Source organism: Camelus bactrianus, chromosome 7 (assembly GCF_048773025.1).
Source record: "Camelus bactrianus isolate YW-2024 breed Bactrian camel chromosome 7, ASM4877302v1, whole genome shotgun sequence".
In the NCBI taxonomy this organism is placed as follows: domain Eukaryota; kingdom Metazoa; phylum Chordata; class Mammalia; order Artiodactyla; family Camelidae; genus Camelus; species Camelus bactrianus.
In genome coordinates this window covers 14,387,848-14,400,009 of record NC_133545.1, presented here as the reverse complement: position 1 = coordinate 14,400,009, position 12,162 = coordinate 14,387,848, and the positions used below count along the sequence as shown (strand labels likewise).

Genomic DNA, 12,162 nt, shown 5'->3' with positions numbered 1-12,162 from the left:
AGAGGAAGAGGAGGGAAAAATCACACACAGCCAAACCACCTCCTCTGATGCTGAGCTTAAAGAGAGTTCTAAATCCCAGGAATAACGCTCTTATGAAGGTCAGAGATTAACTCATAGCCCATGAAACACAAATAGTGCTCAAATGACTTTGCAATAAATGTTCCATAACTTCCACGAATTGATAAGGTGTCCTCTAATCGTCCTTTGATCAGTATAACTGTCCTCATTCAAACCTTAAGTTCTGTTCCTATTCTTTTTCTTCTTGTTTCCTGCCAAGGCAGGCTGCCAAGAATCCACCTGAAACTGGGCTGCGTTTCCCCATAATGGCAGGAGCCCTCAAGACCCTTTGATTCCTCACCATCTTCTTCCCCTCTTGCACTCGGCCTTAAGCATAAAAGGAAAACATACAGCTGATATGAATGTAAAGGAACTTCCTCTTTCTTGTCAAATGATTTGCTCTAAAAACATGCATAGAGATTCTAGCTCCTTTTTCCAACAGCCAATTAATCAACTATTTAATTTTCCCCTTGAATATAAGCAGATTATCTCAGTATGTCATTACAGTGTAACACCTGTAGTCATCAAAAGCCTCCTGCCTTTCACAGCACAGATTTTTGTGTGTGTCTTAAAATTCCCTCACGAACAATCACAATGTTAGTAGGCTCACAGTACTTTGACTGAAGTGGGTCTGCGTCTTTGCACAACTCCTGAATAGTTTTTCTCATCCGAGAGCTACGTGATCACTACCCAACCACCAGCTTCTTGGGGAGGCAACACAGCACAGGGGTGCAGGGAAGACACACAGCCAGAGGGAGCCCAGCTGGGTCTGAAGCTCTGCTCCATCACATACTGGCCAGGTGAGTTGAGGCAAGTCACTTAACCTAAGTTCCCCATTATGTGAAAAAGGATAACTCTTAGGAGTATTTTATCCATTAAATAACATGTAGAAACTGTTTAGCATGTGCCTGACAATGAGGAAACACTGGATTAACAGTAACTGCTATGATGGAGCTGTATTTTCCTTCTTTCTTTACTTCACCCATAAAGGTCCAATTCCCTAGAAGCAAAATGCCTTCCTTCTTCCTGTCTCTCCACTTAAAGTTGAGCCTCAAGTTCACAAATCGATCCCACCTTTGATTGCCCTCGAGACATGAAGTCTTTCTTTCATTGACGATCAAAAACAGTAATAGCCAAGCGGCACCGCAGCAGGAAAGTGCCAGGGGGAGAGAGAGAGAGAAACTAATAGCAGGAGATATAAAAGACCGTGAGCAATAATCCGTGTTTCTGCCCCTAGGAGAGCGAAGCTTTGTAAAAGCCCTTACGGCCCAAAGCTGTTACTGGGGGCTCTCCCTTCCTGGGAACCAGAACCTGCCCCTGCTGAAGTCCAGACTGCAGGTTCGCTGGCAGAGGCTGTGTTTGCTGGGGCTTTCGCATTACCCCAAGCCATCTCCCCCAGCTCATCCAGCACCCCTTCAGTTAAAATTAATTAAATGCAACACACAGCACTTGGCATATTTTCCACCACAACGGAGGAAAATGATCTGGATTGGGCAAGGTCACTTTCCTATCTTTGTGTTAGGAAAAGCAGGGCTGCCCGTCTAGAACACCAGGGTCCCGGGCTTTGACCCTGGGCAAAGCCGCCCAGCTGAGCGGCTGCAGCCGTTGGCCAATGCTGCCACCACCTGGCCGCGTTCAGCTGTCACCACCACCCAGTGTTCCCCAAGTGCACGTGGGGCAATGTTTGCATTCAGCAGTCTGCAAAGATTAGAGCTGGCTGAGAGGCGGAGAGGACCCTGCGCTGACATTTTCTTTGAACACAGCCGATGCACGTCGCATCTTCTCACATTATCTGCAGGCAGAAAAGGGACGGGTACTCATGTGGAGAAATCAAAGGAAAACGAGGGCACCGTTTCTGAATTCGCAAAGATAACTGATACGCAGCATTTGACAACTGGCTGTCCCTTCCTAACATGTCCACTACGACTCTTCCTTTGGATATTTTTATATTTGCATTTAGTAGTTTACGAAGTCACTTTGTGTTAAAAGAAATGTTGAAAATCAGCCCTAAAGAAATGGAGATAAAAGTCAAGGTCTGAGCTTTTTGGAAACAATGTAGATCTATCTAGACTGCCTGTCCCCTCATTCGCAGGGAGGGCTGCTGAGGGTGCACGGGGCTTCTTGAGAGGGGCTGCGACATGGAGACCTGAGGGAGAAGGGGTGTGCAGAACTACCTGCTTGTCTCTGTCAGTTAAAGGGAAATAGTTCTTTCTTCCCTGCTATGGCTGTGCTAAGGCAGGGCACAGGGTGCTTAGTTTTCTCAGCCTAGAGATCGAAGATGGGGCCAGCCCTTAGGGTACCTGCAACGATGTGACAACCTTGGAACCATGCAAACCAGTTACGAAGAGACTACACCTGGACGGTCCCCTGTAGTCACCACTGGCACCACATGGTGACGGAGTGATCAAAGGTGGCTGATCCAAATCTGAGTGGGGTACGTTTAAAATACATGCTGGATTCTGAAGACAGTACAAATTAAGTATAAAATATCCCCTTAATGACTTATATATTGATTGCATGTTGAAATAATAGCTTGGATATACAGGTTAAATAAAATATATTATAAAATTAATTTCACCTGCTTCTTACTTTTTTAAAGTATCTTTTAGAAATTTAAAAAACATGGCAAGTTCCCTTGAACAGCAATGGTCTACACTAATATAATGCCACAGCTGCGAAGACCCTTAGGGATCCAAATGTACCCCCTTTCAGATTTAGAACATCTCAAAAGATGTTAAGGAACTTGCCAAAAGCCACAGCAATAATGGCAGAACCACCTCTTCCACCTCCAAGCGCATATTGGGAGATGGACCACTCTGCCCCCTTGCATTTTTTCTTTTAATGGAGGTACTGAGGATTGAACCCAGGACCCCATGCACGCTAAGCACGCGCTCTACCCCTGAGCTGTACCTCCCCACCCTCTTTGCACATTTAATAGCATAAAAATAAAGAAAGTAATATTGAAGCCTAAGAATGTTTTTCCAAATTACTGCAAGATGTCTCTATATTAAATAATACTTTGTACACAAACTAATGTGATTAAGGGTTAAAACATCCTCATCCTAACCAGTCAAGAAGATTCCATTTCTGATTCCTCCTGGAATCCTGTCACCGTACCGCCAGAATTCTGACAGCCTCTGCAGTGATGGGTGCCCTCACTAAATAAAGGCTGAACATCTTAAGTCAAATATATACCCGGCACTCAGAAATTATCCTTCACCTGCCTAGAGACAACAGTTTTTCTTCATGAATCCCACCAGAGTGCCACCTCTTTATACAAACTCTGCCCCCACTCAAAATGAAAAGTTTCATATGTTAAACTGATAAAAATATCAATCACATATCTCGATACATATTTCATAAATCCCATATAGCTTTCAAAAAACACCTTATTTTAATAAGGTAAAAGAAAATAAAGCCTGCTTTTACATAGGGTATAAGACATACCAATTTTTGATTCTGGGCAATTGGACTATAGAGGTTACCACTGACAAAAATAATTAGTTCAAAAATATGCACCAACTCTAGGGGAAATGGACTACTTTTCATGGCTGTTGTAAGGGACCCAAGCATTAACGTCTAGTGCAGTTTTGAGTTACGTAGAAGAATGTGAAACCCAAAGTCAGGAACATAGATACTGTACCAATGAGGAAAAAATACCTAGAACATAAATGAAAAGTTATATTTAGCCTTGTGGAATACCCACTAATTACGGTACATTTAAAGAAGAGATGCTGGAAAAGATGGGGTAAGGGAAGTAGGAGAACCAGGCAGTCTACCTGTCAAGAAGGTGACATTAAAGGCATCAGAGAGTATTTACAGAGATTCAATGCTGTAATTTGATCTGGTCATTAGAACTCATTAGAGTGGTACCAAGTCCCGCCCACTCTGGGTTTCGTCCCTGATGCTCTATTGAAACTGTTTTCTTGAAAACCACCAGTTACTTCCTAGTCTCCAAATCAGTAGTCCTTCAGTCTCTTCTTAAGGATATAATCACTACCCCTGTCTTGAAACTCCTTTTTGTTTTTTTCTTGATATAATAGTCTACCGGTGGTCCTTCTGCTTTTATCTTTTCATTTTCCTTTTGAGAACTCTTGGCTCTGACTCCATAATGATAGACACTTCACACGTGTCTGGTCTCGGCTCTCTTCTCTCTTTGTCCTTCATGCTTTGAATCCCATGTTTCCAAACACTTTTCCTAATTGCAGAGAATGCCTCAGTACCACGTAACCCAGAACACTGCTTCCTACATGTACCTGCTGAGTGGAGGAAAGGAAGACAGCAGTGGGGGCAGAGAGAGGTGAGGGGAGGTGCATGGGTAACGGGGAAGTCTGGAAGGTGGACACCTAATCCACGGTGAAGCCCAAGGTATGGAGATAGAACAGGCCACCAGTGTGGATCTGAGGTAACGGTGACTTAAGAGGAAGAACTATGATTTCAGGACCCCAGCCACATCCCCATGGTCAAACATTTTTAGAAAAGATTGGGTTAAACCAAGTCAAATAGGTTTGGCTTCTCTGCTGTAAGACTTTACACGAATCTTAAAAGCTAATAACGTATACTAGAATCTCGAAGAATAGTCAACACTGTTTTCCCAACTGAAAAATGTTTTCATCTCCACAGAAAATCTTAATGGACCAGTGGAATCATTGTTTTTTGTTTTTTCCTGGTTGTGTTTATTACTATATAATGTGTATCCAGTGCTACATAAGGGCTCGTGTGGTATGAAGGATAAAATTAGAAGATTTCATTGCTACCTTTGAGAATAAAACATCCTAATTAGGAAGATTAGAGAAAAGACAAAGATAGCTCATAATAAAATCCTAAGAGATCATACTCCAAATACAGAAGTAAAAAGATACTGGACAGCAAAATCTAAATGTCACGATTCTCAATGATTTGTGTTTGCTAACTGTATCAGCCAAGTAGAGGGTAAACTGAGAAACAGATGAGACAAACGGGGGGAAATACACCTGTGATAGTCAACTTCAGGCTAGTTCTATCTTTTCTTCAAAAATGACTATAAAGGGAAGCAATCAGCGATCTTTAAGGCAAACCAATGCTGGTCAGGATTCCAAGGTCTATTTCCACTATTAAAAAAGCAAAAAGCAGTGATTCAATTGTGTACACACACTTCTCCTCCATAGCTGGGACCAATTATTAAGAACAAACGGACAGAGGAGGGTATAGCTCAAATGGTAGAGCGCATGCTTAGCATGCATGAAGTCCTGGGTTCAATCTCCAGTACCTCCTCTAAGAATGAATAAATAAGTAAACCTAATTACATGCCCACCCAAAAAATAAACAAAGAACCAAACCCCTCCCCCAAAACAAACAAACAAAATAGAACAAATGGATAATTTGTAACAAAATCATGCAAATATTATGCTATAAAATCTAGTGGACAGGCTTCTGGGCTGAAATTTATATATAAATCATGGTGTATTCATATAATATATAAAGTGTTATATTACAGTTATAATAAATGAACTTGAAGTACATGTACCAACATAGATAAACATCAAAAATATGATCAGGTGATTAAAAAGCAAGTTGCAAAATGAAGAAAAAAAGGAAATAGGTCAGTTTCTATTTTTAAAAGAATTTAGTCATCTGTAGTCTTCATTCTAATGATCTGACCGCATCCTACTTTGTGGAACAGGAAAGGTTACAGCATAGTGGAGGGAGTGAAACAATTTAGAAAGATGAAGTATGAATCCCTAAGGGCAGTAACAAAGCCCCTCCTAACCCTAGGGGCTTTGATTCACGTAAGAGACATATGTCGTAGGGGAAAGACTATGAGGTGGGAATGAAGAAAGAACTGTCATGAAGAAAACAAAAGAGATGGAAGAAGCAAGGGCAAGAACTGGATTCTATTTCAAGGACCTACCGTTCCATCCCCACCACAGGCCAGAATTCGCAGGTTTGGTACTTTCCTATACAACTCAAGCCTGTAGAGGAAACAGAAGAAAAAGTAAACAAAAGAGCGTGTCCCTGGCCATAGCGGAGAGCCTTATTCCAGCACACAGCGAAAAAGGAGCGGGGGGTGGAGGGTGTCCACTGGAGAAAATGGATAATCACAAGGATGATTATACCATCGAAACTAGTTAGCAAGTAATCACAAGAGGACTGACTCCAACAACTGGATTAGAGGTTGGCAGCAAACATCATTTTTAAATGGGCAACACTGGAATGGGATTTTAGGATGTCCTAGCGTTTTATTTCCTGTAATTCCTATTAATGTGTCAACTCACATCATCTTCCTCATTAGTGTTGACTTCCTTCCTTCCTTTTCTTTCCAATCATTCTCCTCCTTCTTTTCTCAGAGAAAACCATCATTAATCAAAGGTCCTTATATTTAATTAACTTTTCCTGGACCTATTTATTTTTCAAACCTATGCTTCCCACTCTTAATCCTAGAAAACCTTTTTCAGAGAGATGGGGAAGGACACCCCACTAGCATAATTACTACAGCACCCACAGTTTCATCTCCCTCTCTGCTCACTCACTAACGCTCGACCCCCAACTGATGGTCCTCAGCCCGAAGAGGGATTTACTGGCTTTTCTTTATATTTAATTTGCCTGCTTCAAATTAGATCTTCCGTGTTGTCTCTTAAGAAAATGCAGTGATACTGCTCCTGCCAAAATGTTTGCTTAAGCAAACCCTAATGGCTCCATTCCAGAAAACATCTATTTAAATCAAGTTATACTTTTTTCCAAAAATAGTTCCTGTCCTGTCATTTTCTTTATGGTGATCTATGAAGTATCTACCTAAAGCCTAACTAAAATGATAAAGTCTTAAAAGTAAACATTTAAAGGGCAAAAGCCAGGGTAGCAGATTTGCCTTAATACATCCAAACACAAAAAATACATAGAAGTCTTACAGCAAACTCTAGGGGCAAAGTAGTTCATAGAGTAAGAGAATGACAACAGAAGTTAATTTTCACATTTAATGTTCTCTTGCATGCTTAAAATATATAATTTATCCACTTCATACAGGAAGATAATTTTTCTAGAAATCATCTGAACTGGTGTTTCCTTGCCTCTGATATTGTTTCGTATTTAAAAACAATATCCCTGAGGTTCTAAAATTTACCAGATGATATCTGAACTATTTTACTAGACGGGTTTTAAAAGGGGAGCCAGACAACAGCAAAAATATGCCTGCTCTTTCACGCCCCCTCCACCATAGCGGACACAGGACACACGTCACCTACGTCTAGACTGCATTTTCATCCCTTCCAACAAAACCAGAATGAAATTTCTGAGAGGCTCCGACGAGGGATTGAACAGGAATTTAAATGCCTCTCCCACTCTGGCGTGGAATCCATAGGTACCATCAATCAATTAGTCACTCAATGGACACACATATAACCTCTAATTTAAATACATGAACATATGCATAAACAGATATGGCCATTCTCCACAAAGATACACTCACCTTCCCCTTCATGTACATCTCCAAAGTTGTACATACATAAGTAGAAAAAGGATGGATCCTTTCCCAGTTCAGACTCACGCATAATCTACGAGTGCTGAAGTGGCAAACACACTAGGGGTCTTTGCTGAGTTAATCACTGAGCAGGTATGTGATGAAGGAAACCAACCCAATGAACAGGGAAACATCAGATGACGTTTTAAAGGGAGGATAGAAGAGGTGAGACAGTAGATGAGAGATGGTCAGAAATATTTCACGAGGTAATCCAATAATAAAGCTCAACTCCAAAGCAGAACGTCCTTCTCACCTGCCTCAAACAGTACAGACCATGGAGGGTACCTCTTGACTTACGCGTCTTTTGGTCCTTCCTGAGAAAGATCGAACACTTGCCGTGGATTCAGGTACCACATGAACATCTGCAAGACTTTGGTTCCCTGTAAGGGAAAAAAAAAAATGACAATAGTAGAAAGAAATTTCCAAATATTAGCTGCTCATTTAAAGAGCAAAAATAAATCCTGTTTTAAAAAATAATATCTTAACAGTGCAGAGTAGGAGTTTAAATCATGGGCTTCGGCCATTGAGATACATGGGTCGAATGCCTAGAGTAGGCTTGTCTAACCTGTGCAGCTGTTGGGAAAGTTCTTTGATTCCATCAAGTTCAGCTCTCTTCTCTAATGCAGAGATAAGGATGCCTAGTTCACAGACTTGTTGCAAGGATTAAATGCGATGATGTTTGAGGAGCACAGGACAGTGGCTGGCATGCCTAAGTGCTTACTGGTCAGTACCTATTAGCTTTCACCATCATTATTTAATGCATGAAAATTCACATAGGGAAGTTATTAACCAACCTCTGTAATTTAACATTAATTTTTATTTTATTGTGCAGATTACTATTGTCTTTGCATAGTATGAAATATGGAGTGTTAGCTAAGTGTGGTTTTACTGAAATGTGGTTTTTAACCACGGCAGAAATAACCACACAGAGGCTCCCCATTACTTTTCATATATAATTTCTCTAGTTAGTGCTGTCAAATCTTACTGTGTCGTTTTTCTCAATTTCCACGTCTATGTCTGTTTGTGTTGTTCTCTCTCCCATAACCACTTTTGGAGTGTTTTAAGTAATTGTGACATTTATGGAGATATCATCATGGCAAATACAAGGCAGTTCATAAAATGAACTAAGCGAAAAAGAAATGAAGGAAGAATTTTTTAGTAGTATTAAAAAAGAGCTTTAAAATCAAGTAGGGTCCCTCATTTTAGAGCATTATCAACCACAGTAAATAGTATTTGATCAGTTGGGCAGCATCTGTCACTTACAATCATACTCTCTTTATTAGATACCATGATTGCCCTTTCTTAAAAATACTCCTAAGTTTGTACACCTGTGGGCTGTGTTGGAGAGGCATCCTAGTATGGGAGAAATAGCACAATATTTGAGCCAGAGCTAACTTGGGTGTTCTAACTGGGTGACTGTGAGCACTTACCATCCTCCAGAAATTCAGCACGTAAAACAGGGCAACGTCTACTTTCCAGGGTGATTATGAGAATTAAGTGAATCAGTAAGTTACGTATCCAGCACAGTACGTGGCACAAAATAGTCCTTTGTAAATGTTAGTCCCTTTCTTTTTTTTTTGCTGCTTTGATAATCTATTCATTAAATTACACTTGAGGGTATGAGGGCTAAAGCATAGTTTATAATTATCACATTGTTATGCCAGTTGTTACAGGGGCCAGTGTAGGTCTTTTGTTCTGCATTTCATCCAAACCTATACTTTAAAAGTTCTGCTTTATCATGTGCTTGTTGTAAATTTAGGAATAACATTCTATCCTTAATTATTATAACGAATCCTTCAGTTCCACCAAATGATATATTTTGCTTCCTATAAAATTCAGACATAGATTTAGACACATAATAATAATTAAATACTGGATCATTCTCTTCTTCCCACACCAGGCTTTGGTATCAAGTCAGTTGGGGATTACTTCAAGCCATCTTTTATGTTTAACAAGTAACCCCAGAATCATTTTAATGACCAATCAATTTACAAAAAATTTCCAACTGCCTTGCCAGAAAATTAATTTTTCATTTTTTAGATTCCTAGGGCAATATGACTCATTGATGTTAATTACTCCTTCCTTGTTGTAACCTTTGGCTGTGGTAGAGTGCACACCTCAGTTTCAGCTTTTTCCCTTACCCATACAATACTAGGTAATTAACACCTTTCAAAAATAAAAATAAAAAGCATTGAGAGGGTTTTTTTAAACTTCAAATTTCTTTAAAGGTTTGAGTGTCCACACCATTTTAGTTTTTGCTCATTTTCAATTTGTGTTAGTTGGAACACCTAATTATCTACATTTATCCTTTTGAGGAAGGGGTATTTTTTAAGGCTGGCAAGTTTTGCACCTCCCGCCTCTAGGAGGCACCACTTAACATTGCCGCCTATTGGAATGGTGCTCTCTGGAGTCGTGCAGGGGCGACGTGCATCACCACACACAGCTGCCCTATCAGAGTTTACGTCCAGGCGTGATGTAGTTTCTTCTTTTGTAAGTAATCTTTCTAAAATACATTCATTAGCAAAAAAATGATGTGTCTGAATGAAAAATATTGCAATGCTTTAAATCAATCTTGGTGGGTAGAGAAAAGAGGACTAAATTTAGGTCAGTTCTACAAAACTCTGCTGTTATTCCAGGGTAAGCCATGTTAGGGCTTTGACGGGGATAATTTACTCAATAGAATTGAATGGTTTGACAAAAAAGAGTAATGTCTTTCTTTCTCACTGGCAAGATTAAATCTACTCCATCATTACACAACTGTCATTCAGTAACAAGTTCCAGACACTCCCATAGTCATCACGTGCTATATGCCATGCACAAGCTGAACTTCTGTGCAAGACTTCTGTTAGTTTTCTCTAAAGGAAGAAACAGTTTAACACATGAATTCTAATATACTCTGGGGAGGGTTCTCATACATACGGCTGGAGAAGTAATACCTCATTGACCATAGAAGTTTTTAAGATATTGTGAGATTGGGTTTTCCTAAGGAAGGATAAAACACTGTTCTTTCCAGCTCTAGGTGTTGGGGAACAGGGTGGGGCAGGATAAAACAGCTTCCAAGAAAATAGGGAGACAGTTCTAGAGGGAAATGAACAAGATCCATCCATTTTCCTACTATGTGCGTAGCCACAGTTTCAGGTGAGGGAATAAGAGACAGACAAGACAGAGAAGATCTTGTCCCTAAGAGGAAGCCCTCTGCATTATTCATAAAGGAAAATATAATGATTTGAGGGTATGGAGAATCAGTTAAGAATGGGTCAGCTCAAAAAGCAGCACATCGATCGTCATTAAAGCAAGGTGCCTCTCGTGATGGGCGCGGGACTCTGTTACTAAGCCAGCCGGTTTATATCCTGGGGGTACCATCTAGATCATGAAGAGAACTGTCCAGGCAGTAAGAAAGACTTGAGGAAAAAACAGTGGAAGGAAGAGGTTAAGAAATCTCTTAACCCAAACAATCCCAAAGGAACACCTGATTTACTCAATAAACCTGTATTAAACCTCAAACTCTGTGCCTGGGTGCACACTCAGGAGCTCAGAAGGAGACCCACACAAAGTAAATTCGTTCACTAAGCATGGTAAATGCTCTGATGGAGATGCCTGCTAAGAAGTATGACAGGCTGGAGGAGATACTGTAAGCCCAGCTCTGGGGATAAGGCAAAGGCTTCCTTTGTATAGATTGGGAACTTTGTCTTGAAAGATGAGTAGAGTTAACCATTTCTTTTTATACGGGGTAGAGGAAGAAGTTTCAGCGTAAAGGCACAAGGTGTGTGAAACAGCAAGACATGCTATGGGAAGCCTATATTCCTTTCAGTCTTTGACCCGTGAGGCAGGGGCCGTGGGAGAGGAACCTGCCCGAGTGAGCTGCAGATGAAGGCGTGCAGGCTAAGGAGCGCAGGCTCTGTTCTGCAGGAACTGAGAGTCACTGAAGCATGTTACTCAGGGAACCTGGACTACACGTGGATACATCAGCCTGACCACAGACCAAGGAGCTAGACATCCAGGCCCCAGACCTATCAAAGGTTCTAGGTGGCTTGGTTTAGTCAGTGCTAATCACTGATGTCTGTTCCTCCAAAATTCGCCCTCAATACGATGGTGCTAAGAGGTGGGGCCTCTGGGAGGTGGTTGGGTCATGAGGGTGCAGCCCTCATGAATGGCATCTGTGCCCTCACAAAAGAGACCCCAGAGAGCTCCCGTGCCCCTTGCACCAGGTGAGGACACAGTGAGAACATGGCTGTCTGTGAACCAGGAAGCAAGTTCTTACCAGACACCAAAGCTGCTGGTGCCCTGACCTTGGACATTCAGCCTCCAGACCATGAGAAATCGAGTTCTGTTGTTTATCTGCCACCAGTCTGTGGTATATTGTTATAGGAGCCTGAACAGACTAGGATAGCTGCCCCTACACTCTCACACTCTCTCAATATTGTGACTTGGAAAAGGGGACTGTCCACATATTCACTGTTTAGTTGTTTTAATTCCACATGTTGAGGCTGGCTTGACATGAAGGTCTTGAGATTGGACTGTGACATGTGCTGATACTGACTGACGGCCCCTCACCCTCTTTCCAGCCTTCTAAGCTTTATGAGTCTAAAATTTTATCTAAAGACAATGATTCT

At 41.1% G+C, this 12,162-nt stretch overlaps 1 protein-coding gene across 3 annotated transcripts in view; it reads right to left on the bottom strand.

Annotated features, from left to right (window-relative positions):
* Positions 1–12,162, bottom strand: part of DGKI (diacylglycerol kinase iota) — a 396,321-nt gene that overhangs the window by 163,725 nt on the left and 220,434 nt on the right. For all 3 annotated transcript variants that reach the window (XM_074366970.1, XM_074366972.1, XM_074366971.1), the window contains 2 exons: positions 7,847–7,929; positions 5,948–6,008 (listed from right to left, as the gene is read on the bottom strand). In XM_074366970.1, the coding sequence (XP_074223071.1) occupies positions 5,948–6,008; positions 7,847–7,929 (144 nt within the window). The remainder of the gene's footprint in view (positions 1–5,947; positions 6,009–7,846; positions 7,930–12,162) is intronic.